General features: G+C 44.0%; 1 protein-coding gene across 2 annotated transcripts in view; it reads left to right on the plus strand.

Moving 5' to 3' along the window:
- TMPRSS7 (transmembrane serine protease 7) overlaps positions 1–20,800 on the plus strand; it is a 36,850-nt gene extending 16,050 nt beyond the window's left edge. For both annotated transcript variants that reach the window (XM_039250351.1, XM_039250352.1), the window contains 9 exons: positions 1,556–1,662; positions 5,336–5,472; positions 8,251–8,358; positions 10,948–11,058; positions 12,076–12,192; positions 13,352–13,523; positions 16,003–16,271; positions 18,036–18,172; positions 20,374–20,800. In XM_039250351.1, coding sequence (XP_039106282.1) covers positions 1,556–1,662; positions 5,336–5,472; positions 8,251–8,358; positions 10,948–11,058; positions 12,076–12,192; positions 13,352–13,523; positions 16,003–16,271; positions 18,036–18,172; positions 20,374–20,544 — 1,329 coding nt within the window. In that variant the 3' untranslated portion in view covers positions 20,545–20,800. The remainder of the gene's footprint in view (positions 1–1,555; positions 1,663–5,335; positions 5,473–8,250; positions 8,359–10,947; positions 11,059–12,075; positions 12,193–13,351; positions 13,524–16,002; positions 16,272–18,035; positions 18,173–20,373) is intronic.
- Positions 20,801–26,476: the final 5,676 nt, after the last annotated feature.

Consider the following 26,476-nt stretch of genomic DNA (forward strand, 5'->3'; position numbering starts at 1 on the left):
CCCCTGTATTTAAATACATGTTAGAAGAAAGTACATACACACACCAAAGAAACTGTAACATCAAATACATCACAAATACAAATGACATCACTATAATACTAAATGTCAGAGCAATAAAAATCAGTGGTTAAAATTAATTTCTTCAAAAAAAAGGAGGGGTGCCTGGGTGCTCCATCAATTAAGCATTTGACTTCAGCTGGGGTCATGATCTGGGCTGGGGTCATGAACCCCTTGTGGGGCTCTGTGCTGACAGAACGGAGCCTGGAGCCTGCTTCGGATTCTGTGCCTCCCTCTCTCTGTGCTCCCCCCTGCTTGCCCTCTGTCTCTGTCTCTCAAAAATAAACATTTAAAAAGATACATTTAAAACATTTAAAAACTAAAATCATGACATAACAAACATAATGTACGTGTATCTCATACAATGCCATAAAAAGTTCAGCTGTGTATGTGTGTGTGTGTGTGTGTGTGTGTGTGTGTGTGTGTGTGCAGTCACAGGGACGTGTGCTGTATGGGCAGCCTCTTTCTTATTTGCTCTGGTCAGAGCAGACCTGGGAGTGACTTAGTAGCTGCCTTCAGGAATACCCAGGTTTAATATGAAGAAGATGCTGATTCATTTCTCTTTTATCTAAATAATCTGAATGGTGCTTTAAATAAACTATGCCATTGTTACTGAAGGAGGAAACTGCGTTCATTAACAAGTGGGTGTTTTCGGAGTTAAGCTCATTTAAAAGGTGGAAACTGACACCTAGAGAGAATCAATGTGTCCCATGTTACCCAGCTCACCCAGAATTAGAGCCTTAGAGCGACTCCCTAGCCCTGGGCCACCCGCTTCCCTCTCTATTAAGTTCTCCTCCTTCTGGTCTGTTGCAGGGGAGGGGAGGGGCTGGTCTTCCTCCCCAAAGGGCATAGTGTTGCAGGATTTGTTCCCACAATACCTGGGATTCATCGTCTCGCCACTTCCAAGAATGAAGAGGCGGACACAACATGAGCAGCAGGCAAAAGTTTATTAGAATATGAGATTAGAAAGGAAGAATAGGAGGAAAGGTCTCTTTAAGGAGAGGGGACATTTGAAAGTGAGTGCCCGAGGACTTTGTTTTATTAGGTTCTGACCAGCCCTCCGCTATCCCTTCCCCCTTTTTCCTCCTCAGGTCCTACCCTTATTGGCTTGACAGCTCTAGGTGTTGAGTTGTCCATTCCCGATTGGCTCGTTTCCATTGTATGAGGGGTGGCCTAGGGTCCTGCTCAGGTCTTTTGTCAAATTCCTGAGGGGAAACCTGATGGGGAGTAGGCGGTGTGGTTACATTCTTAGAAGGAACCTTATGCCCAGGGGCTTTGCTGCGGTCAGACACTCCCAGCATTGTTCCAAAATATGTGTTTTTCCCACCCAGGGACCTCGGGTCCTATCCTTTCCCATCTTCCCCTATCGTAATAGGGCACAAAGAATAAAAGGCCCTAAAAGCAGCAAGCCGAGGGAATGAGTTCCGAGTGAGGAAACTTAACCTGAAACATGTCCTCGACTGAAACGGTTTTCTGACTTAATGTGTGTTTTTCACAGACTTCCCTATCAACACTTGGCATCGCACTGAAATTCCATAACTATTCAATAACCAAGAAGAGTGTGAAGGGCTGTGACCACGGATGGTGGGAAATTAATGAGCACATGTAAGTGGGCTCCATATGTAGGGAATCTGATGAAAGGCTTTACCTAAACATTCGAACCCTTGGATTCCTTGCCCCCAAAGAGTTTGCACTTAGCTATTTACGGATAGGAAAATTGAAGGATCCAGGAGTTCAATAACTTGCTCAAGGTCACTCAGCTCATATGTGATTAAGCCAGAATTCAAATCCATTTCTTGTGGCTCCCAAGTCCTCGCTGGGCCACTGCTCTTTGTTGCTGGGCTATGAGTGTACACCCCCCATACTCTACAAAAATAGCTTGGCAGATAAAGTCTTTCAAACCATGGAGCTCTGGAGGAAACAGTAAATAGGAGTCTGGTGATAACAAGTTAAAAACCATTAGCCAATTCTGTGCAGTAGGAGAGGCTGAGCCGATCTCTGGCTGTATCTGGGGCATGGGTTGAGGCTGATTAGAGAAATCGAGGTGCTTTAACTTCCTGAACAGACCCAGGAACTCCTCACTCTCACCCTTAATTTGTCCCTTAGTTATGGTTGTTTAGTTGCTTCTAAAGTTGTACTAGGTCTTGTATTTAAATTACAGAATGTCCTGTCTTGGTAGCAGCCTAGCTTCTAAGTTTGCTTTGAAGGAAGAATGTTTGTGAAGTTAGCCTAAGGGATTTGCCTGCTAATTCTTTGCTCACTGTTGGTCCATGAATGAAACTTTCCTTTTCTAAATGATTTTCTAGAACCACCTTCTTTTATTTCCTTTAGACTCTCAGATTACATGCTATGCAGTCACTGGTTCTGTCTTCACTGGAATATATCCTATCTGATTTAAGAGCATTCTTGGACCATTATTAGATGTGGCTTGTAGTCCTTTTGGGAATGTTTTTGAAGCAGGGTCTAGTAGGTAGGAGATGGAAAACCTGGGTTCAAATTTGAGCTCTGTAGTTTAGTAGCTATATTAACTAGGACAAATTACTTAACCTTTGATTTTCAGTCTGTATATGAGGCAATAATTCTTACTTATTAAGGTGGGATTTTTCTTTGGTAAGGGTTCACGGAGATAATGCATACTACACACCAAAAGAAAATATTAGCCATGATTATAATTAGTGAGATTATTTGGGATAGAGTTGGGTTTTTTTAGTGTGTTATTTATTTCTGACAGAGAGAGAGAGAGAGAGACAGTGTGAGCAGGGGAGGGTCAGAGAGAGAGGGAGACAGAATGTGAAGCAGGCTCCAGGCTCTGAGCTAGCTGCCAGCACAGAGCCCAATGTGGGGCTCGAACCCACAAACCGTGAGATCATGACCTGAGCCGAAGTTGGACACTTAACCGACTGAGCCACCCAGGCCCTCCTAGAGTTGTTGAATCACTATGTTGTACACCTGGAACTAATGTAACATCATGTGTCAACTATATTCAGAAAAAAACAAAAAGATTGCCTTGGAAATTACTCTGGATGGATAAATGCTATAGACTGTGCCTTCCACCCCCACCAAATTTTAAGAATGCTGCATTCTGATACTTAATTAGAGGTTCAAAAAACAAATCTTTACAATTTGTTAAATGAAGTTGTATACGTAAGATAGAGTTATGCCTCAGAACAAGATACTTTTTTTTTTCTGTCCTAAGTAACAAGCACTACCACCTAGGAAGTGTTGCTGTCAAAGTTATGAGCCAGATTTTCTTCCAAGGAATGGAAATCGGGAATGCTCTCTGCTTAAATACTTTCCCTGAAGAGCTAGCTCTTCAGTTTAATTTGTGCACTGGCTGAAACCCTATCAGATTCTTTTTATGTTGGTTGCATCCTTAGGATTTAAAATGCCAGCCCTTCCCATTATCAGGTCTTTTCATCGAAAACGGAAAGGCTCTAATTGAACTGACTTCTGACAGCTTGCTGTAAAGTTGCTTAGAGGCATTGGGTTCGTAAAGGGGAAGTAGAAAAAGGTAATGCCGCCACCAGGATGCCTAGGGATTGTGAGTCAGAGCACGGGAATGGGGTGTGCGTGCACAGGGCAGCTAGAACGCAGCCGTGAACGCTAAAGGAATAGATGCCCTTTCAATGAAGTTTTGCAAAGCAAAGTTCCTGAAGGGAAAGCAGTTGGTGCACTAGAAAAAAGTACCAGGGTTTCTTTTTTTTCCCCAAGCAAAACAAAATCAAATGTAATCTTAAATGAAAAAGTAACGACAAACAAAAACAAAAGCAAAAGAAATGAACAGAACAACACAACCCAAAAATGTCAAGACAGTTAGGAAGAGGACTTGGGAGGGTTAATCTTTACGTTTAATACCAGGGGGACTTGTGTACTAATCCTGCTTCTCCTTTCTTCCCATTTTGAATTTTAACACATCAATTCACTTATTTACTTCTTCGTTTTCTTACCTGTCTCATGTGCCTGTGCCTGTAAACTGACTCTTTGGGGGTTTCTCCAATTTCTCGCTTTTTTCCCCCTAACTTTTGTTCCGTTATCTATCACTATGCTCCATTCTATACTGTTTCCCTCTAAACTCCAGTCCAAGTGTGGGTTCAAAGATTCCTTTCTTCTGGACTCCTCCTTAACATCCCAGTAAGATTCATCTTCGTGAGAAAGCTCTAGTAAATGCTAATGGAGAGCACCAATAAAATCACTATGAGACGCAAAGAACAGGGATCATGTTTTCTGAACACGGGAATCTGGTCCCAAGATGACCCGCTGGAGTAGACTCTGGCCCCAACAGGTTCATGTGGATGCCAGGTGCCTCTCAGAGCCTGGCTCCCACTGGCCAAGTGACCACCTACCTGCTACCACTTCCTGTGTTCCAGGAGCCAGCCTACCCGCACATCAGGGCCTGAACTTTAACTTACTTCAAAAGATTCTTCCTGAAATATAAATGAACACTTTCCTCTTTGGAACCTTAAAATCACGGGTTACCTCTGTGGTCCTCCCGCAGAATGCCAGTGTCTGATCCATGAACTTTTGTGGTTCCCAGGTGCTTCCGGGGGCCAGGAGTAAATGACATTCACAGATTCCAGCCCTCAACCGGTGTGTTTGCTGTTTCCCTTTGGGACCTTGCAGGTTTCACCCTGGGAAGAACTTTGCCTCCACAGAGCAGAGACCTGACTTATCATGGGCCCCCAGGGTACTAATGTTTCATGTTCCCCTAACCACAAGTGCTCATATAATTAGAATTCCTAACAGGAGGGAAATTTCCTCTTAGGACAAGAGGTAAGAAAAGGCAAGGCAAGGAAATATTGCAGACAGACTACTTTGAAATTTTGCCAAAGGCAAGCGTCAAAGTGCACGTACCTCAGTTTTCACTTTAGTTTGAAAAAATATTGCATGTGTTTTACTTTAAGTGTTTCTGGGATTCTTTGCATATTTTTAGCCTCAGTTCATGGATTCCACTCTGCTCTAGAGATAGGTTATGGGTAAAAGCAGGGAATTCTTATTGTTACATGGTTAAAAGAGAAGACCTATATTTCTTCTGTTTGTAAGTGCTTGTGAGGAAAACAACAGGTAACGGTCAATAGTACTGCGGTTGTATTTAGCAGAGTGCAAAACTGAAGGGACAGAAGTTACTCAATCACAGTGACTTAGCACAGAATGGATGACTGCTTTAGCTCCGCCCTAAGCATCTCCCCTTACCGAACCCCCAAGTATCTAAGCAGTAGTGAGTTCACTGTCAATGGGAATGCAACCGGCAGACCCTCCTCCCTGACAATTGTCTCCTCAGGTACTGTGGCTCCTACATGGATCACCAGACGATTTTCCGAGTGCCCAGTCCGCTCGCTCATATTCAGCTGCAGTGCAGTTCGAGGCTTTCTGACAAGCCGCTTCTGGTGGAATACGGCAGTTACAACATTAGTCAACGTAAGCCTGGGATTAGCTCCTTAGAAAATCTTAATAAATAGTTAAACAGAGGCTAATACTCTATAACTCTAAAACTGAGAAATTAGGGGATGAAAACTGATTGATTTATGGGGCGCCTGGGTGGGTAAGTGTCTGACTTCAGCTCAGGTCATGATCTAATGGTTCATGGGGCTGAGCCCCTGTCAGGCTCTGTGCTGACAGCAAGGAGCCTGCTTGGGATTCTCTCTCTGCCCCTCTTCCACTCACTCTCTCTTTCTCTCTCAATATAAATATATAAGTAAGTAAATAAATAAATAAACTTTAAAAATGGATTTATTTCTGCTATTTACTATTATATTTTATAATAATACATAAATATATTATAAATGTGTTATATAAAGTGTATAATAAATAATACATAAAATTATGTGTTTATTACTGCCATAGTTTAAATTATAGAAGAAATAATAGAATTATTTGTTACAATTGAAAAATAGTTTCTTACATTATTTCTGAACTACGGGACATGCTATTTCTTTTCTTTTTTTTTAATGTTTATTTTGAGAGAGAGAGAGAGAGCACATGCACGCATAAGCAGGGGAGGGGCAGAGAGAGAGAAAGGAGAGAGAATTCCAAGCAGGTTCTGTGTTGTCAGCAAAGAGACCCATGTGCGGCTTGAATTCATGAACTGTGAGATCATGACCTGAGCCAACATCAAGAGCCAGACGTTCATCTGAATGAGCCACCCAGGGGTGCCACTCTCCTTTTTTTAAATGGGGACAAATCCATTTCTTGATGTATTGTTCTTGCTACTCGTAAGTCTTTGTAAATACGATGTTTAGACCAACATTTGGTGGATCACAGGGCAACTGTTGTGACTCACTTTGGCCCGTGACCCATAGGGACAGCTGGTGCTCAAGGAGAGTTCAAACATCAGCCCTCAAATTGTTGCACTTCACACCGAGAACCATGGGAACACTGGCCAGGAAGTGGTCAGTAAGAACAGCAAGGTTTGAGGGAAGTCTTTAGAGCTGGAGAGTGTAGATACTGACTCGGGAAATTCTCCACCCATTTTAAAAGGAGACAAGTAAGGGCTAACCATTTAGGTGACCATGAGGACAAGACTGACAGAAAGCTCATTTAGAACCTTGCTTCTTCGCCAATGTACGTTACACTTCTGAATATCAGAATACTGCAATTTTCAGCAAGAATATAGTAAATAGTGAGTCATTGTTTCTGTTTAAAACTTTTAGTGTTCATTTATTTTTGAGAGAGAGAGAGAGAGCATGAGTGGGGAAGGGGCAGAGAGAGAGAGGGAGACACAGAATCTGACACAGGCTCCAGGTTCTGAGCTGTCAGCACACAGGGCTCAAACTTGTGAACTGCAAGATCATGACCTGCGCTGAAGTCGGGCACTTAACCCATTGAGATACCCCGGTGCCCCATGAGCCTTCTTACTTTTAATTGTTTCCTCAAACTATGAATATATATTTTTTTAATTTTTTTAAACATTTATTTATTTTTGAGAGACAGAGCATGAGTGGGGGAGAGAGAGAGACAGAATCTGAAGCAGGCTCCAGGCTCTGAGTCATAAGCACGAAACCCTACGCAGGACTCAAACCCATGGACTGTGAGATCATGACCTGAGCCAAAGTTGGATGCTTAACTGACTCAGCCACCCAGGCTCCCCAAACCATGAATATTTTCTAGAAACTGTCCATCCTGTGCCAGTGAGATAGTGGTCGATCTGACCATGCATTTTCCCTCATTATTTTGCACAAGGGGAGTGTCTTCGTCAATTCAGGCTACTCTACCACAGACTGGATAGCTTATAAAACACAGAAACGTATTTCTTACAGTTCTGGAGGCTGGAAATCTGAGATCAGGATGCCAGCATGGTCAGGCGAAGGCTCTCTTTGGGTCACAGACTTGTATCCTCAAGTGTGGAAGAGGGTGAGGGAGCTCCGTGGGGCCTCTTTTATGAAGGCATTAATCTTATGCATGAGGCCTCTGCCTTCAACACTTAATTGCCTCCCTGAGGCCCTGTTTCCTAATATCATCACAATGGACACTGGGATATCAACATATGAATTTGTGGGGACCACAGACATTCAGACCAAGGCAGTGAAGAAGGGTTTAGTATTTCCAATATATTTAGCTATAAGCCAGGATTTACAATTTAAGATCAGGCAGGGAATGCATCTTTGGTGAGTGGCCTGGTTGAACTGGACCGGGAGGCAGAAGGCAGGAGTCCTGAGTTTTGAGGCCAGCCACTAATCTCTGCAGGTCCAAGTGTCTAAGATCAGTGGTTACTAATATATTTGAGGACAGAGGTCACTTGATAGTGGAATTCAGAGCAGATTCCTCAGAATAATGCGTCTGATCATATGGGATTCAGAGACACCAGAAGGCGATTTATAACTCCCTGGGGAGTCTAAAAGCCTGCACGTTAAGCATGCTGGACTCTAAAGTATCTTCTGGCTTTTGCTTTCTCCAAGTCAATGACAAAGCCGGATTGCTGAGTTGACGGTGGAGGTAGTAGAAGTTTGATTGTACATGTGACGTGGATGCAGTGTTGACTCAGAGCTTCTGGTGCATTAGTTTACTCTCCTTGCTCTCCTAAATTCACCATTTCTGTCCTTCAGTTACCACTACAGCTTGATCGGATAGAGAAATTGTGTAATTACTATGGCTACATTGCCGATTCCTTAACCACCTGACACGTCATTGGTCTTTGTTAATGTGGTCTGGCGACTTTTAGGGACTCACACAAGATTTTTTGTGTTTTATCATCTCTAGCCTGTCCTGTTGGATCTTTTAGATGCTCCTCTGGTTTCTGTGTCCCTCAGGCCCAGCGATATGATGGAGTAAATGACTGCTTTGATGAAAGTGATGAGCTTTTCTGTGGTGGGTATTCAAGTTTTACGATGGCTTTCTTAGGAAGAAATAGCTTTTCTGGGCCACTGAGTCTATTGGCATATATCATGGGTCTTTGTAGCTGTTATCTATTGCTGCATAACAAGCGACCATAAACCTCAGTGGCTTACAGCAATCATTTATTCTGGGCCATACATCCAAGGGTTGTATAAGATATGACACGTCTAGCCTGGGCTCAGGTGGGTGGCTGTGCGTTAAGCAACAGGTCCTCATAAACTTGGTTCTTTCCAGGTTGGGGTCAGGTCTACCCCCCCCCATAGCTCTTTTCCTCATTGAACTTCTGGGCTAGCCATGGCAGGGTAGAGGTAAAGGAGGGGGGAGCAAAATCACATGGCTCTTCTTAGGGTCTGGGCTTGGAATTGGCACGCCTTCACTTACGTTATAGTCCATCAAAGTGAGTCATATAGCTAAGGCCATAGTCAAGGGTCAGGCACGTTTACACTGCACACTTTGGGGTCATGGCAAGGATTGGGGGTGTACAATATTACCACAGGGAGTGAGAATCTGTGGCCAATAATTTAATCAACCACAATCTTAAACTAACAATCCTATTTTAAAGGACAGATCTTTTATCTAGAGAGAAGCTCAGAATCTGCAGAGAAGTAAACTCTTTGAACGTGTTGATTTATGGAGCATAGTTGTTGTGAATGAAAGGATTATTATTAATGTAATTACCAGTACAGTTTGCATCAGCATTACATCTGCAATGACTAAGAGATAGGGTGTTGGATATTCTTATTTTGGACAGAGATTCTCTTTCTTGGTTTTTCATTACTATTTGCACATCATTCTTTTTTTTTTTAATATTTTTATTTATTTCTAGGAGAGAGAGAGAGAGAGACAGCGTGAGCAGGGGAGGGTCAGGGAGAGAGGGAGATACAGACTCTGAAATAGGCTCCAGGTTCTGAGCTGGCAGTCAGCACAGAGCCCGATGCAGGGCTCGAACCCACGAACCGCGAGATCGTGACCTAAGTGAAAGTTGGACGCTTAACCGACTAAGCCACCCAGGCGCCCCAATTTGCACATCATTCTTGACTCTACCTCCAGTTTCAAGGAGTAATATGGGGAGAATAGTTCACCGGACCATATGATACCACTGGCAACACTTTCTCCTAAGGACCACTGTGATGGTGAAGCTATTTAATTTCTTTCATATTCTTGGAGAAATGTTACAGTTCATATAACTAACTGAAAAAATTATATTCATGAAAAATAACCCATGGTTCTGCACCTGTATTTTGTTTTTGACAAAACGAAATAAAAGTCTCGTAACATATGGTTCATTGACCTTTCCAATCTACAGGGTTTTCTGTTGCTTAAGAAAATGAATACTGGCCATTATATACTGATTGAGGTTGCTGGTATTTTTTATATTATTATAGTTTCCTGCTATGATGCTCCAAACAAAAGTGATTATTGTTACTTTATCAGAAGGACTGTTTTGGGTAATCATTTATCACATGTGATAATCATAATAATCACAATGATTATTTATCATTGTGCCATGTTGGAAACCATTCTCTAGGAGTCAGCTAGGTACTCCCGGAAGCTCAGTGAGCTCTTTCAGGGTAGCAATATCCTCCGTTTGTTACCCCCGGCCCCCAACAAGAGATGTGGCTGAAAAAAGGGAGCGGATAACAAAAATGATCACTTTTCACAAAACCAGAAATGTCTAGGAATCATAGACAGCCTTCAAAGAGTGCTTGCTAATATAACTGTGCCTGTCACTTGCCCAAAGGCAATTCATGAAAATATTCCAAAGAAGAATGATTATGATAGATTGACAATGCGGTTTTCTAATTCAGGAAATGGATTGCTCAGGGCAAAATCTTTTTTTTTTTTTTTTTATTTTAGATTGAGAAGAGCATGAGCTGGGGAGAGGGGAGAGAGAGAGAGAGAGAGAGAGAGAGAGAGAGAGAATCTTAAGCAGACTCCACGCTCAGTATGGACCCCAACACAGGGCTTGATCCCGTGACCCATCATGACCTGAGCGGAAATCAAGAGTCGGATGCTCCACCGACTGACCCACACAGGTGCCCTAGGGCAAAGTGATTTTAACAAGAGTTTTCCAGACACACAGACTATGAGCCTGTTGTCTTTCAAGAGCTCACATTTATTAATGTAGGTAACAAACCTTTAATGAGCACCTACTTTGTAGTCAGAGACTTGAGGTGCAGAGATGAATAAAACAAAACCCCTCAATTTAGGGATACTCTCATTTTCTTTAGAAAGGTAGACAAGTTTAATTTAAGTAACAGCTTATGACTTTTGTCGTCTTTCAAAGAAAACCTCATGAGGCATTTAATTGTAATTAGGGAAACAAACTGGCAGAGTGTGACACTTATGCGAAAGCAAAAACCTGACCTGAGAGATGCAAAGCACTAGGAATGATAACGTCCCAACCTCTGCTTTTCTCATGAAGGTGTCAGTTTTGAGGAAAACACACTTGTGTTTTATGTCAGTCATCTGAGCCATTCGCCGCGTCGGAGGGGCGCTGCTGGGGCTCAGAGGCCCGCTGAGGTGTCAGGCTCGTGAGCTTTCTGTCTGTTCTCATTCTAGCGACTCTTCACCCCGCCTGCAACGCCAGCTCCTTCAGGCAGCCTGGCCCTCTGGTCTGTGACGGCTTCAGGGACTGTGAGGATGGTCAGGATGAGCAGAACTGCACTCAAAGTGAGGGAGCGTCCTCTGCCCTCTGATGTGTTTCCTGTACACCCTTCTAAGTCGGAACTGAAATACCTCCGCGGGGTTCAGGCAACTGACTTGCCCTGGTTTTCCCAGGACCTCCCCTGTTCCTGGGGAGTCCTCCTGGCCCCAGGCAAAAGGGGACAGTTGGTCCCACTAACCGGGGTTGGGTGTGTGTGCTGTGTGTGTATGGGTCCATGTGGGTATGGGAAGATTTTCATTGCTTACTTGCTTTTTTTCTTTTTTTTAACTTAAAAAATATTGTTTAATGTCATATTATATTTTAGAGAGAGAGAGAGACAGAGTGCAAGTGGGGGAGGGGCAGAGAGAGAGAGACAGAATCTGAAGAAGGGTCCAGGCTCTGAGCTGTCAGCACAGAGCCTGATGTGGGGCTCAAACTCACAAACCTTGAGGTCATGACCTGAGCCGAAGTCGGATGCTCAACCGACTGAGCCGCCCAGATGCCCTGCTTACTTGCTTTTAGTGCTGCTCGAGACTAACAGATGCTGAGGATGTGGTGGTGGGACTTGCCAGACACCATGATGGGACACACTGTATTCTAGCCCCTGCAGAAACACCTATCACGAGAGGTGTGAGCAAATGTGCTGTGAGTCACAGAGTCGCCCACTTTCCCCCGGCTGGTAGAAAGGGATTGAATATGGTATTGATTGGTACTCAAACTTTTCTTGGAGAACAAGACAAAATAATTAATAGCAAAGACGCCATGGCCTAAAGCTACCGATACAGCCACTGCTTTGCATCTCACCTCTAGTGGAAGAAAGGAGAGGCCATCGGATTGCTTGTTAACAGGTGCGCCTGCCTTACTCCACGGAGGTGAGGGGCCTGGTCACGGCCAGGGTTGCCCCATCACCCTCTGCCAGGTTTTCTAGAGCAGCAAATACCTCTGTCATGGCTGCACCGTCCTTGCGGGATGGAGCCGAGCGTCATTCACTCGAGTCTGTTTCTGGGCAGGAAAAACTTCTTCCCTTTTCTGTTCATTTTTAGGCATTCCATGTAACAGCAGAACTTTTAAGTGTGGCAATGATATTTGCTTTAGGAAACAAAATGCACAATGTGATGGGACAGTGGATTGCCCAGACGGAAGCGACGAACAAGGCTGCAGTGAGTAGAAACATGTTCCTTCTCACTCCCCATATTCCTTCCTCAGTTCACCAGTTTTCCTTTTGCATTCCCTTCTTGGTGTAAATCGCCCCGGCAAAAGTTGACACGGGTTCGGGGGAGAATAGTAAATATTGGTGAACTGCATCTGAAATGGTTTCTCAAAATTAAAAACTCTGGGGGTGCCTAGGTGGTTAGGTTGGTTAAGCCTCGGACTCTGGATTTTGGCTCAGGTCATGATCTCACAGTTTGTGGGATCGAGCCCCACATCAGGCTCTGTGCAGACAGCACATAGCCTGCTTGGGATTCTCCCTGCCACCTCTCTCTCCCCCATCCCACCCCCCACCCCTGCCCTGCTCGCATATGCTGTCTCACATGCTCTAAACAAACAAACAAACAAACAAACAAACAAACTAAAAACAGTTCTAGAGTGGATTCTATCTGCTTTCTTGATAATAAGCATTAAAGCACCAGATGTTAATAATGAGAACTCTCACATTCTAAGAATTCTAATCAAAGGAGAAGTTCCTAAATTAAAAAAAAAAATCCATTAGAAAAGAAATAGATATGGGAACACTGCAGATGACTGTTAACTTAGGCCTTATGTTATGATCAATGCCAAGTGCTGCTTCTTTCTTCAGCTATGACCCAAGGACTGTAATCTGCCCTATGTGGTTCCTAATTGCCCAGGCGGCAGCATGTTAATGATGCATAGTTATCGATACTATTTACACTGGAAAATAATTGCTCTGATCACTAGTTTTCCTTAGCAGGTTTTCATTTGTCTTGGACTTAGAAATTCTCTCCCAAAGCCTTCCTTTCAAATCAGCATGGCTCTAAAGACATTCTCAAATCCTATTGCCTTTTGAACTAACCTTTTCCTCTCTAATAATCTAAGCCTCACGGCTACTGTTCATATCAGGGCAGCTGTTGCTAACATGTCCCCTCCTCCTGTCATGTGATTTATTAAATGGAGACTCTCTCTCCTGGCCAGTTTTCAAGAGGAGGGAGTGGTTTATTGGTGCCTTTTCACTAGATAAGCAAGAGGTTTTGAATTCCTTGCCTGGTTACGTCAGTTCCCAATGTAGCGCTACGCCTGACTTAATTTCCGGTTTTACTTACAAGTGTGCTTTTAAATCATATGGTCCTTCCTTTCCTCAAGGCTGCAGCAGGAGTTCCTCCACCCTCCCCCGCATCATTGGAGGAACTGACACCCAGGAAGGGGGCTGGCCTTGGCAAGTCAGCCTCCACTTTGTGGGATCTGCCTACTGCGGAGCCTCGGTCATCTCCAGGGAGTGGCTTCTTTCTGCGGCCCACTGTTTCCATGGAAACAGGTAGGACATCTCAGTTCGTACTCTGTGATGGTGCCTCTCATCACAGACCACACATCTGGGAAGCTGTGGAAGGAAGCTGCCGCTGGAGACATCTCATCAATTCAAATGGGGTGTGTGTGTGTGTGTGTGTGTGTGTGCGCGCGCGCGCGCGCGCGTGCGTGTGGAGCATGGTCGCTCCACATGGGGCATGGTCGCTGGACTTCTATTTAGACTGAAACAGCAATGATTCTGCACCCAATTTCCAATGTGTTGGCGGGAGGGTTCTCACACCACCAAGCAATTCTGTGACACCAGCTGAGCGTCTTACAGTCTACCTGATAGGGTCAGATTAAACCGGTTAAGACCAGGAAGACTCCCTCCTCCCCTACTTCAGCAGGGGTGAGTCCAGGTTGTTACCAATACTTCTGGCCCACTGGCTATAGACAGGAGGTTCCAACCATCCGTTGCTTGGTTTGATTGATTGGCTTGAGCAGTTCATAGAACTCAGAGGAACATTTTACTTTCTAGATCACTGGTTTATTGTAAAAGAGTATAACTCAGGAACAAGCAGATGGAAGAGACACACAGGGCAATGTTTAGGGAAAGGGCGAGAAGCTTTCATGGTGCTCCAGGTGCACCGCTCTCCCTGAATCTCCACGTGTCTTCCAACCCAGAAGCTCTCTGAACCCTATCCTTCTGGGTGTTTATACAGGCTTCATTACAAAGGCATGATTGACTACACCATTGGCCATTGGCGATGGATTCAACCTCCAGCCCTCCCTTCCTGCTCCTCAGAGGTCACTGAGTGGGACTGGAAGTTCCAACCCTCCAATCACAGCTTTGGTTTTCCTGGCACCCAGCTCCCAGCCTTAGGTGGGGTCCAAAAGTTACTCATTAACATAACAATGGAACAAAAGACAGCTTTGTAACTCTATTCACTTAGGAAACTCCAAAGGTTTAGGAGCTCTGTGCCAAAATGAGATGAAGATCAAATACAGTAAAATCTTGGACTGTGACTAACTTGTTCTGCAGGTGTTCTGCAAGACGGGAAAACATTTCTAATAAATTTTTTTAATTTGCCATTAAAAATTTTTTGGTGTTTATTTAAAAAGAAATTCTTAATGTTTGTTCATTTTTGAGAGAGACAGAGTGTGAGCTGGGGGCGGGACAGAGAGAGGGAGACACAGAATCCAGAGCAGACTCCAGGCTGTGAGCTGTCAGCACACAGCGTGATGCGGAGCTGGAACTCATGAACCTTGAGATCATGACCTGAGATGAAGTTGGGAACTTAACCGACCGAACCACCCAGGTGGCCTTCTAATAAATTTTAACTTGATAAGTGAGCGATGTCTTGCAATACGAGTAGTGAGTAGTATATGATGCCAAACATCACATGATCACAACTGAGCCAATGGTTTTTCTCTCTCTCCTCCTTTCTCTGCGGGATTGTGGGTAATCATCTCCCATGCTCGGATGCTCTGTCTCAGGCCAAGGTGTTTGGCAGAAATCAGTGATTTTTCGGAACATTGGAAGGTGCCCACAACTGGCACTAGTGTGTTTTTTGTCACGTCAAAGCACCTACGGACAGTCCTTTGCTTTTCCATACAAGAGAAAGCTTAGGAATGCTCTGCTTCGTTCTAGGTCAGGCTGCCTGCAGATGGAGACCCTTTCCTCTACTGCCTTACTGCCAGTTACATTAAATACAGTATACGACAGGAGTTTATTAATACTGCCCTGTAGTCAGCATACACAATGGTCCCCATGCAGAAAAAGATTCCGTTGAGCCAATACATAGCAGTGATTCTGGTAGTGACAGTATAAGTCACCCTACACAATAACCCTCTTCTCTCTTGTCTCCCTCTCATCAGCCATGACGGTATTTTAAGGTAAGTGCAGGTGAGTTTGTTCAGAATTAGAATTCCGGAAGGATTGACAAAGAGTGGGGCCCCTGTGAATAGTCATGCTTGAGCAGTTAGAGCCATGACCTTTAAGTTTTCTGGCAGGTGACAAGAAGGAATGTCATTAAATTCCTGCTTATAGCACTTATAGAAACTTTAGTTTCTAAACTATCTTGGAATTCATATCATCCGAATTTGGCAAAAAGATACCCAGACTGCTGTCTTACTGGCCCTGTCTGTCCCCATCAGCTGCCTTTGTCAGCATGAAAGAGGAAAAATGTCACAACGTAATTCCAGCCACTCACATTCTTGTCCAGCTATCGGGGGCCACAGAAATTCCAGCAGTTCCTTAGGATGGGTGAGGGGATTGTCGGGAACACAGAGGCCATGCACCACCCCTATCACATCTTACTTCATCTCTGGTTTTACCAGGAGACAAGGGAGGCTCAGAAAAAGGTGTGCTCTTCACCATGTCAGAGGACAGAGCCAGGGACTATGACAGGAACTGAAAGGTCGCCTTCATCTGTCTGCAGATGGCTTCTATCCAAACCATGTGTGGCCCTTGAAGCCACTGACTTCGTGCTCCATTCCTTTTCCACCAGGCTGTCAGACCCCACGCCATGGACTGCTCACCTCGGGATGTATGTGCAGGGGAATGCCAAGTTTGTCTCCGCGGTGAAGAGAATCGTTGTCCATGAGTACTATAATAGTCAGACCTTCGACTATGATATCGCTCTGCTACAGCTCAGTACTGCCTGGCCCGAGACCCTGAAACAGCTCATTCAGCCAATATGCATTCCTCCCGCTGGCCAGAAAGTGCGTGGTGGAGAGAAGTGCTGGGTAACTGGCTGGGGCCGAAGGCACGAAGCAGGTATGTGTATGAATGAATGGTCATACCCTCTCCTTCCAGATAATACCAACTTTTGCTGATGTAATGCTATGGGGTTCACAGAGAGTTATATATATATGTAAATATATATAAAGTTTATTTATTTTAAGAGAGAGCACAAGCAGGTGAAAGGCAGAGAGGAGAGACAGAATCCCAAGCAGGCTCCTCGCCATGAGCTCAGCAGAACCTGATGTGGGGCTTGAACCCACGAACCATGAGATCATGACCTGAGCCGAGATCAAGAGTCAAATACTTAACCGAATGAGCCACCCAGGTGCCCCACAGAGAAAGTTTTTGTATATGGTCTCATTCGAGCCTCCTGATGATTCTGAGAAGTAGAATGGAGGAAGGTATTACTATTCCTGTTTGGTGATGTTCTTCCCTTACCCCTAAAAGAAGCAAGACCCACCTTGTAAGGGGAATGGTCTATGAGCCAGGCAAGATTGGATAGATAACATGGGCCCTTTTCAAACTTTGAGGGGTTTGCTAGGTTTTCCATGATAGAAGAGCAGTTCCTCTTTGAGGTTCCCTTTCATCCAAAGAAGTGATTCCTTTTCTTAAAGAAGAGGACACCCACACCCACACCTCCCCCACGCTATTGTGTCAACTCAGGCTGCTGTCTTGAGAACTATGCAAGTATGTCCTTTGCAAGGGTAAGTGTGCCCAGGGGAATGAGAGTCAGGGCTGAGAACCAGCCTGCGTCAGCTCCCCAGACGGCACGTTCAGTCCTGAGGGTCACATCAGCCTAGAATCTGTCCACCCAGAGGGGACGCCTCTTTACAATTCCTTCACCAGAGGAGACATCTTTATTATTATGCAGAAAGTTCAGGCTCGTAGGGATGTCCCTACATCTGCTCTGGCCAAGGTTTTTCATTTTTCATGGCCTAGGATTCATGGTTGATTCTGACTGCGTAGCAAGGGGAATAAGCCACAGTTTGTATGTACCTCCTCAGAGGTTAGGGTTAACGCTTTCCCTCAGCTCCCGTGCATCCGATTCCTCTGCAGCCATTGCCAAATCTTGAATCTTACCCTTGGCCTTGTCTTGACATTGTGGGCAAATGTCCAAAAATGCATTGTGGGCAGCTTCTCAAGGCCTCACTGCCGTTGTTTAGCTAATGCGGTCACAGTAGCCTGCTGGGGTCTCAGGGTCCTAATGAGGGAGGGCAGCTAAGCCGGGCTCGAACACCTATAATCTATCAGGACGGTGCTCAGGGCTTTAACTACATTATTCTGTATCGCAGGAGGGAAGAGTCTATTCAACCAGTTTATCATGAGACATTTCCTTTAAAAGCATGCGTGTGCGCGTGTTTATTTTTCTGAATCATCTTACCCCAACAGGTTAAGAAAGGAAGTGAAAGGGCTATAGACAAACAGATGTGTTTTTATGGTTCCCAGAAGTCTCCCACATATCAGTTTATGTTGGTCCACTTACGGGGTGGGCCTCTTGACCCACAGGTACAGTAACTGCTATGACTCATAGTCCCACCGAAAGCCGGAAGTACATGGCTCAGGGACGCAGGTGACTGAGCCAGACCTTGGGTCAGAATCCTGCCCTGTTACCTCCTCGCTGTGCGCCAGTGGCCCAGTCCCTCTATTTCTTCCTCAGCAAAATAGGGACGATAAAGCAATTTACAGGGTAAAAAATCACCACGAGGATAAAAGGAGATAATGTGAGTTAAATGGTGTCATAAAACCCTGGATAAGTGTAATCACCACCATGATTTCCACTTCCACTGTGTTTTCCAGACAATAAAGGCTCCCCAGTTTTGCAGCAAGCAGAGGTGGAGCTCATTGAGCAAACCCTCTGTGTTTCCACCTATGGGATCATCACTTCACGGATGCTCTGCGCGGGGGTCCTGTCGGGCAAGAGAGATGCGTGCAGGGTAAGCCGTCTTGCCTTCCCGGTGCCTAGGCTGTTGCACTTTCCAGAAACACTTTCACATTTCACTTAGACAACACGGGGAAAGAACTAGGGCAGGTATTTCCCTTAATTCAGATATTAATTATAATCTTGTTGGCGAAGATCAGGGAAAGGTGATGAAATAATTAGGTCTGTAAAACTCAGTTTTCTGGTTCCTTTGTATTTTGCTGCAACATTGAGAAAATGCGACTAGTATTTATCACCCTGCCGTGATTTATGGTCTTATAACCAACCGACAACTAAAAAACAAGGCAGTTCTCCCTCTCTCTCCCTCACGCCCCCTGGATGGCTCGCAGTGCTTTAGGGTCCTTAAGGGCTGTTTCCCTTCTCAGATGCCAGAGTTTTATTCACCTGCTCCATTGATGCGTAGGCTGGGGGACGGGAAAGAGTGGCAGGGAGGTGACAGAGGGCACTCATTCGTCTGCCTCTGGTTAGGCCCCCCGACAGGGGTAAAGTAGGAGTTCACCTTCACAGAGACTTTTCTCTAAGTCTCAGATTCCAGTCTACACAGATATGGAGCTATATGGTTGCCAGAAGGCATACAGCTGAGTCAGAGGATAAAGGGGGCGGTGGGAGCCATTCCTACATCTTTCCACAATGTTGGCCATCACGCCACAAACACTCATCTTATTAAAATAATGAATTTTGTCTCCTGAGCCCCTATTTTGTGGCAAGCACTGTGCTAGATCCTTTACATAAATCCATTCAAATCTGTGTCTCGGCTGCTTCCCGGAGCTACTCAGTTATATAGTCCCGTTCCACATTTCTCCAGAGCTTACAGGTTAAATTAGACTGAGTAGAGTTGATGTGGTGACAATTAAAATAAAAACAACCGGGAGCACCTGGGTGGCTTAGTCAGTTAAGCGTCCGACTTCAACTCAGGTCATGATCTCACAGTTCGTGGGTTCGAGCCCCGAGTCGGGCTCTGTGCTGACAGCTAGCTCAAGTCTGGAGCCTGTCTTCAGATTCTGTGTCTCCTTCTCTCTCTGACACTTCCCTGCTCACGTTGTCTCTCTCTCTCTCTCTCTCTCTCAGAAGTGAATAAAATATTTAAAAAATTTTTTTAAATAAAAAATAAAAAAAATAAAAACATCCCACTTACTCTACTAGTCAGAATTCACTCAATCCGGGCTAGAATTAGGGGGTGGGATTCAGGGGTGAATTTAGAATGCTTTTTAGTCTTTGCTTCTGGCTAAGTTGCAACTTACCTGTCCTCCAAACTGTAAAACTTAAGCCCGGACGGAAGTTATAATTTAAAGGATGGATACTCTAGGAATGATGTTTAAACTTTAAATTCTTTTAGTCTTTTAGTCTTTGCTTTGTGGAGGTGAGATATCAGAAGGGACTCTCAAATGGGGGTGATTTGTCTGTGGTGGCTGTGGGCCAGTGATCCTTAAGGTTGCCTCCGACCGTGGGGCCTGGCCAACCAGACAGGGCTTTTCCATCTTCTGTCATCAGCCAACCACTGATTTTGCACGGCCCAGAGGCAGAGGTCCACTTTCCAAGATAGCCATGACTCACACAGTTGCTGTCGGGGCTAAATGACCCAACATAGTGCTTGGCACAGAGCTTACGCTAAATAAATGTTAGCCGTTATTATATTACTACTACTATTACTACTACTACTGCTGCTGCTATTTCTACTATTATTGAGGCTGTTTTTTGGAGTATGTGAGAGTTGTTTCTGCTACAAGAAAATTTTTATTTATTTATTTATTTATTTATTTATTTATTTATTTATTTATTTATTTTTGAGAGAGAACAGGGAAGGGGCAGAGGGAGAGGGAGAGAGAGGAGAGCCTAACACAGGGCTCCATTTCATGATGCATGACCTGAGCCGAAATCAAGAGTCAGCTGCTTAACTGCCTGAGCTGCCCAGATGCCCCACCCGCCTCTGCCCTTCAGAATATTCTAAAGATACTCTTGGCCTAAAGATTTAAGTTTCTTACAATAAATGCAGCATTTTGATTTTAGGGAGAATAATTCCAAAATGACATTAGAAGTTTCACATTATTTCCTGACTTTTCCCCAAACTGTGTCATAATTGGAAAGTGAAAACCTTCCAAAATGAGAGTTTTGAATACAATCCATTAGACACATTAATGACAAAATTGATGATCATGGGACATAGGTACTTCAGACTTACATTACCTTCTCCTGTAGGGAGATTCGGGTGGACCTTTATCTTGTCGAAGAAAAAGTGATGGAAGGTGGATTTTGACCGGCATCGTTAGCTGGGGACACGGATGTGGAAGACCGAACTTCCCTGGTGTTTACACAAGAGTGTCAAACTTTGTTCCCTGGATTCATAAATATGTCCCTTCTCTTTGGTAAAAGTACAAGTTGGAGTTTTGCCTATGATTTCTGTGATAGATTCTTTTAAAAAGAATGCAGTAATTATCAATAAAATGACACTCAGTTTTTTTCTTCTGTAAATTTCAAGTCACATATACGTGGTATTTATTGGAAGGCAAAAAAAATGAATATGTATTTTATTCCATGAAAAATTGCCTCGAGGATAGAGCTGTATTTCTTTATTTTTTTATTTGAGAGAGAGAGAGAGAGAGAGAGCTAGTGGGGACGGAGTGGGGGATCCGTCCATGCAGGGCTCCATGTGGGCCTTGATCTCAAGATCCTAGGATCAAGACGTGAGCTTAACCACCTGAGCCACCAATGTGACCCAGAGCTATATTTATTTTTTTAATATTTTATTTATTTTGAGAGAGAGAGAGAGAAAGCATGAGGAGGGGAGAGTCAAGGAGAAGGGGAGAGAGAGAGAATGCCAAGCAGGCTCCATACTGTCAGCGCTGAACCCAACATGGGGCTCAACTCAGAAGCGTGAGATCATGACCTGAGCCACAGTCAATCACTTGACTGACTGCCACCCAGGCGCCCCTGAGCTGTATTCACTGTTAAGCATCAAAGAGCCATTGATTCAGGAATGGGAGAAATCTAAAGTGATAAAGGGGCACCCGGGTGGCTCAGTCAGTTGAGGCCTCTGACTCTAGGTTTCTGCTCAAGTCATGACCCCATGGTCGCGGAATCAAATCCTGCATCAGGCTCCCTGCTGTCAGCCTGCTTGGGATTCTCTCTCTCTCTCTCTCTCTCTCTCTTTTCTCCCTCTGTTCCTCCCCTGCTTGTTCACATGCATGCTCTCTCTCAAAATAAATAAATAAGTTTTAAAAAATAAAATAAGAAACGGGTGAGGTGCTCAGGAATTAACTCTTTAATTTATGCTTCTATTCAAGGTATAGATATTTATAAGGATTTAGGCAAATCTGATTTGTTAAAATAAAAAATTCTATTAAAAATGCCTGATTTCAGCATTCTAATAAACTTAAACTCACAAAAATGTCTTCTTTATAAATGCACATAAACCTAAGTTCAGTTATTGACAAAGGAAGTACCTTTATTGTTGGTGTCCAGTCTAATTTTGTCTAACCACATCATAACGGACTTTCCTCAGCCCTGACACATGGGAATATTGTGTGCAGAGAGACCAATCAGCCAACCAACAAAGCTGACAGTCAGGGATCTTCACTAAAATCAGGACATGAAGCATCACGGTAGTTTGATTGAAAGCAATTCCATGGAATTTAAGGATTTGTGACAATACCGGTCAACAGTTGAACGATAAGGGAGTTTTTTGATGATTGTTTTGAAAGTTAAAATTTTCAGAAATATTAGCATCTGGCTTCTGCTTTTTTTTTTTTTTTTAATAAAATTCCAATGACCAGGACTTACTTTTACCTTCAGGGCCTTACAGCACCGAGCATAGTTGTAAACCTATAGGTCATGCTCAACACATCATAGTTATTGATTTATTTGATCTTGATTTAGAGAGTCTCATACTTGATCTCAGAATAAGCTTTCCATGAACAGAGGCCAGACTTAACAACACCAACTGGGTGAAACCAGCAGGAAGGAGAAGAATATCAGTTGTTTTCCCCTGGACAAAGTCAAAGGACTCATAACAATACCATTTTTAAGTAGGGGCCAGAATAATGAAAATAGTTTTCATGGGGCCTCAGAAGATCTTACGAGAGAGAGAGAGAGAGCAAGCAAAAGGGGTCACTCCCCAGATCAGACAGAAAACCTGAAATATGGATTTAATTTCCCTGAAATAGTGAATACATTCCAGTTCCCAGAACATATTTTGATTTGCTAAAAGACCATTTCCTTCAGATAAAAGACACAACATTTTATTTATTTATTTAGTGTTTATTTATTTATTTTGAGAGAGACAGAGTGTGATTGGGGAGGGGCAGAGGCAGAGGGAGAGAAAGAATCTTAAGCAGGCTCCATGCTCAGCAGAGCCTGACGCAGGGCTCTATCCCATGAGATCGCGACCTGAGCTGAAATCAAGAGTCAGACACTTAACCGACCAAGCCACTCAGGCTCCCTGACACAGCATTTTAATGCTACCTCCTTTTTTTTTTTCTTTTTAAAAGTTTATTTTCTTTGGAGAGACAGAGAGACAGAGCACAAGCAGGGGAGGGACAGAGAGAGAGGGAGACACAGAATCCAAAGCAGGCTCCAGGCTCTGAGCTGTCAGCACAGGGGCCAACGCGGGGCTTGAACATCAGGAACTGTGAGATCATGACCTGAGCTGAAGTCGGATGCTTAACCGACTGAGCCACTCAGGCCCCCCATGATACCTTTCTGAACAGGTCCCGAAGGATTCAGTAAGCGAGCAATGGCAGGGTACAATTCAGAGTGCCGAGCACACCACTTAGTTCATTCACAAAGTGGGACTTAGTTCTTAAATCCACTGTCTAGAAGAACAGATTACACGGATGGTTCTTAAAACCTAGGTTTATTTTTGCCTGGGATTGCTATGACCTAGGCACAAGGTGAATTGTACTTTTTATTTATGGTCAATTCTAAGGAGAGTTGTTATTCAACAGCATACACCAACACCATGAGTAAGTTTGTGGTGTCAGTTAGGAGATGGAGGAGGGCCCGCATGATCTATCAGATTCATCACAGGAAGTTTTTCAAACCGCATGTCCACGCTACCACCCTGAGCACTTGCTTGCACAAATGTGAGTGTTCGTGTTCCTCAGCAGTGCAGGGGTGGGTGGGGAGAAGGTCCACAAACACCAACCTAACGTACTTGGCTATTTGATGCCAAAATGCGCAGATGATGTGGACGTACATACTTATTCTTGCAAACGTGTAAAGAGAGGCAAATCCAGATTCTGTTATGCGGCCTGGCCTCCATAAAACAAGACGTGAGCACTTCTGTGCGTCAGACCACTGGGGACTCTGGGCCTCCTTCACGGTGTCTTGAAATCTGCAAAATGCAACATCACAAATCAACCATTTCTCAGTTGTTTCTGCTTGATTAGTCTGAGTGATTGACTCCCTTGCTGCTTGTCACCAGGCAACAAATAGATACATACTGTTGTGTCTTCATGAGGCACAGACCCACTTGAAGGTAACGCGATGCTTTGGCGCTTTGGTGATGTCACCTTGATGATGTTACTTTACTTTCAGTTTATACTATCACTCGGGAAATTTCTAAGGACGTTTGAAGGAAGAAGAAGACACATGACAAGAAAAGCAACACTGAAAATCTTATACAGATCAGGGGGTCTTGGCCACAGTATGTTTCAATTTTTTAATGTTATTTACATTTTACTCCTTGAACAAACTAAAGCAATTGAGTCAATACTAATTTGAAATTCTATTACAAAGAACTATTTGTGCAAGAACAGTATACTTTAACAAAAACACATTTGCATGACTTGATGAAAGAACAGTACCCTTTAAAAAGCTACCTGTATAGAGGAAGATGTTGAAGAAATGGCAAAGACAAATCCATGTAGAATTTGGGTTCTCATGCACAAATACTTGACTTCCATCAAGAATTGTTTAATCTAAATTGGGTTCTACCTCAAGGGAGGAACATTTTGTTCAAACTCATTCTGAATCCTTAGTTTAGAGCCAGACTCACTGGTGGGATGAAAAAGTCCTCAAGAAGAGACTAGGACCCTTATCTACATTCTAGGTCAGCTCTCTGGAGAGTAAGAAATTTGCAGTTACCACAAATCAGGAAGAAGTTGCAAGTAAGAATTTAAGTAGTTCAGGTAATATTGGGGGGTATCAGCAAGTATCAGTGATCGAGAAAATGTGACAGGACAGGGGTACCTGGGTGGCTCAGTCAGATAGGTGTCTGGCATTGCATTTCGGCTCAGGTCGTGATCCCAGGAACACGGGATCAAGCCCCATCTTGGGCTCTGTGCTGAGCGTGGAGCCTGCTTAAGATTCTCTCTCTTTCTGGGGGCCTGGGTGGCTCAGTAGGTGGGGCTCTTGATTTCAACTCGGGTCATGATCTTATGGTTCGTGAGTCTGAGCTCTACATTGGGCTCTACACTGATAGCACAGACCTGCTCGGGACTCTCTTTCTCTCCCTCCACCCCCCCAAATAAACAAATAAATAAATATTTTTTTTAAGTTTATGTATTTTTGAGAGAGAGAAAGAGACAGAATATAAACAGGGGAGGGGGAGAGAGAGAGAGGGAGACACAGAATCAGAAGCAGGCTCTAGGCTCTGAGCTGTCAGCACAGAGCCTGATGTAGGGCTTAAACCCATGAGCCGTGAGATCATGACCGGAGTCGAAGTCAGATGCCTTACTGACTGAGCCACCCAGGTGCCCCATAAATAAATATTTATTTTATTTTTATTTATTTTATTTTTAAAAAAGATTCTCTCTTTGCTCTGCCCCTCTCCCCTGCTCATGCTCTCTCTGTCTCTAAAACAGAAAGAAAGAAAGAAAGAAAGAAAGAAAGAAAGAAAGAAAGAAAGAAAGAAAGAAAGAAAAAGAAAAAATGTGACAGGATGGGAACACAAATCAATATCAAAAGAAAATATATTGAGTCAAGGATTACTGCTGGCTGCTGAGGGTTGGAGCAGGGTGAATATTAGTTATAAAGATAATTATAGCCACAGAGATAAGGGATATTTACTGAGATCCTGCTATTGGTCAGGCCTGGGAATAAATGCCTAATTCCAATTACTTCATTTAATCGTCTTTACTAGGTCGGAACTGTTTATAATGAGGAAAGAAACTCACACTAAACAACTTGCCACAGAACACACAGTACTGAGAGTGCTAAATCTGTTTGTCTTCAAAGCCTATATTACCATAGGGATGCCAACCATATGCAAGAGTTAGGTTTATGGAATTCTAGAAATGCACTGTAACCTAGATTAGGGAATATAGAAACCCTGCTTTGCAGAACTCAGAAGGCACTAGTAGATCTGACTGAGAGTGTGTTTGTAACAGTAAACAGTAGCTTTTTGATCCTCTGGAGGGTGAAGGAGATTATAAACATCTATTCATGGAGAAACAGGGCTTGGAAAACAGCTACAGTTCATCTGACACAGGGTGGGGGTCTCTCAGGGAAACCGACCTTCTGTAAGCGGGGGATGGGAGGGGGTGGGGCGGTGGTGGCGAATGTTGTCTGGTCCCCGGGGAAGGACGGGAGTTGGAGTTTGAGAGGTCTTGCTGATCCTGTTTGGGGTCTCAGAGCCTGGGCCTAACAAACCAGCATAGCTGAGAATATCAAACTGATCAGCATTTATAGAGGGCACAGTGCTAACTCCAGAGCTAAGTACTGGGGATACACTGATACCTCAAGGAGCTTAAACAACAGAGGAGACAGACCAGAGAAAGAAGTTACTGCTCATACTTCATTCTGGCTGCTTTACTGGTTCTCAGACAGTAGAAGTCAAACAGGCTTCACGTCCCTATCCTGAATGTCCCTCTTCAGCACAGCACAGTCACTGTCCTCACCACCTTTAACTCTGTTCAAATTTCATTAAAAAAATTTTTTTAATGTCTATTCATTTTTGAGAGACAGAGAGAGACACAGTGTGAGTGGAGGAGGGGCACAGAGAGGGAGACACAGAATCAGAAGCAGGCTCCAGGCTCTGAGCTGTCAGCACAGAGCCCATCGTGGGGCTGGAGCCCACAAACGGTGAGATCATGACCTGAGCCGAAGTTGGACGCTCAACCGACTGAGCCACTCAGGCACCCCTCAAATTTCATTTTTTAAAAAATTAAGGAATTATTTCGTTACAGGTGTACAACATAACGATTTGATATTTGTGTAAATAATCACCACAATAAATCTAGTTAATGTCCACCCCCACACATAGTTACTATTCTTTGTCTCCTGATGAGAGCTTTTAAGATCTACTCTCTTAGCAACTTTCAAATATGCAAAACGGATGCCAAACTACAGTCACCCTGCTGTA

The sequence above is a fragment of the Hyaena hyaena genome, unplaced genomic scaffold, assembly GCF_003009895.1.
Source record: "Hyaena hyaena isolate Hyena2069 unplaced genomic scaffold, ASM300989v1 scaffold_366, whole genome shotgun sequence".
Classification (NCBI taxonomy): Eukaryota; Metazoa; Chordata; class Mammalia; order Carnivora; family Hyaenidae; genus Hyaena; species Hyaena hyaena.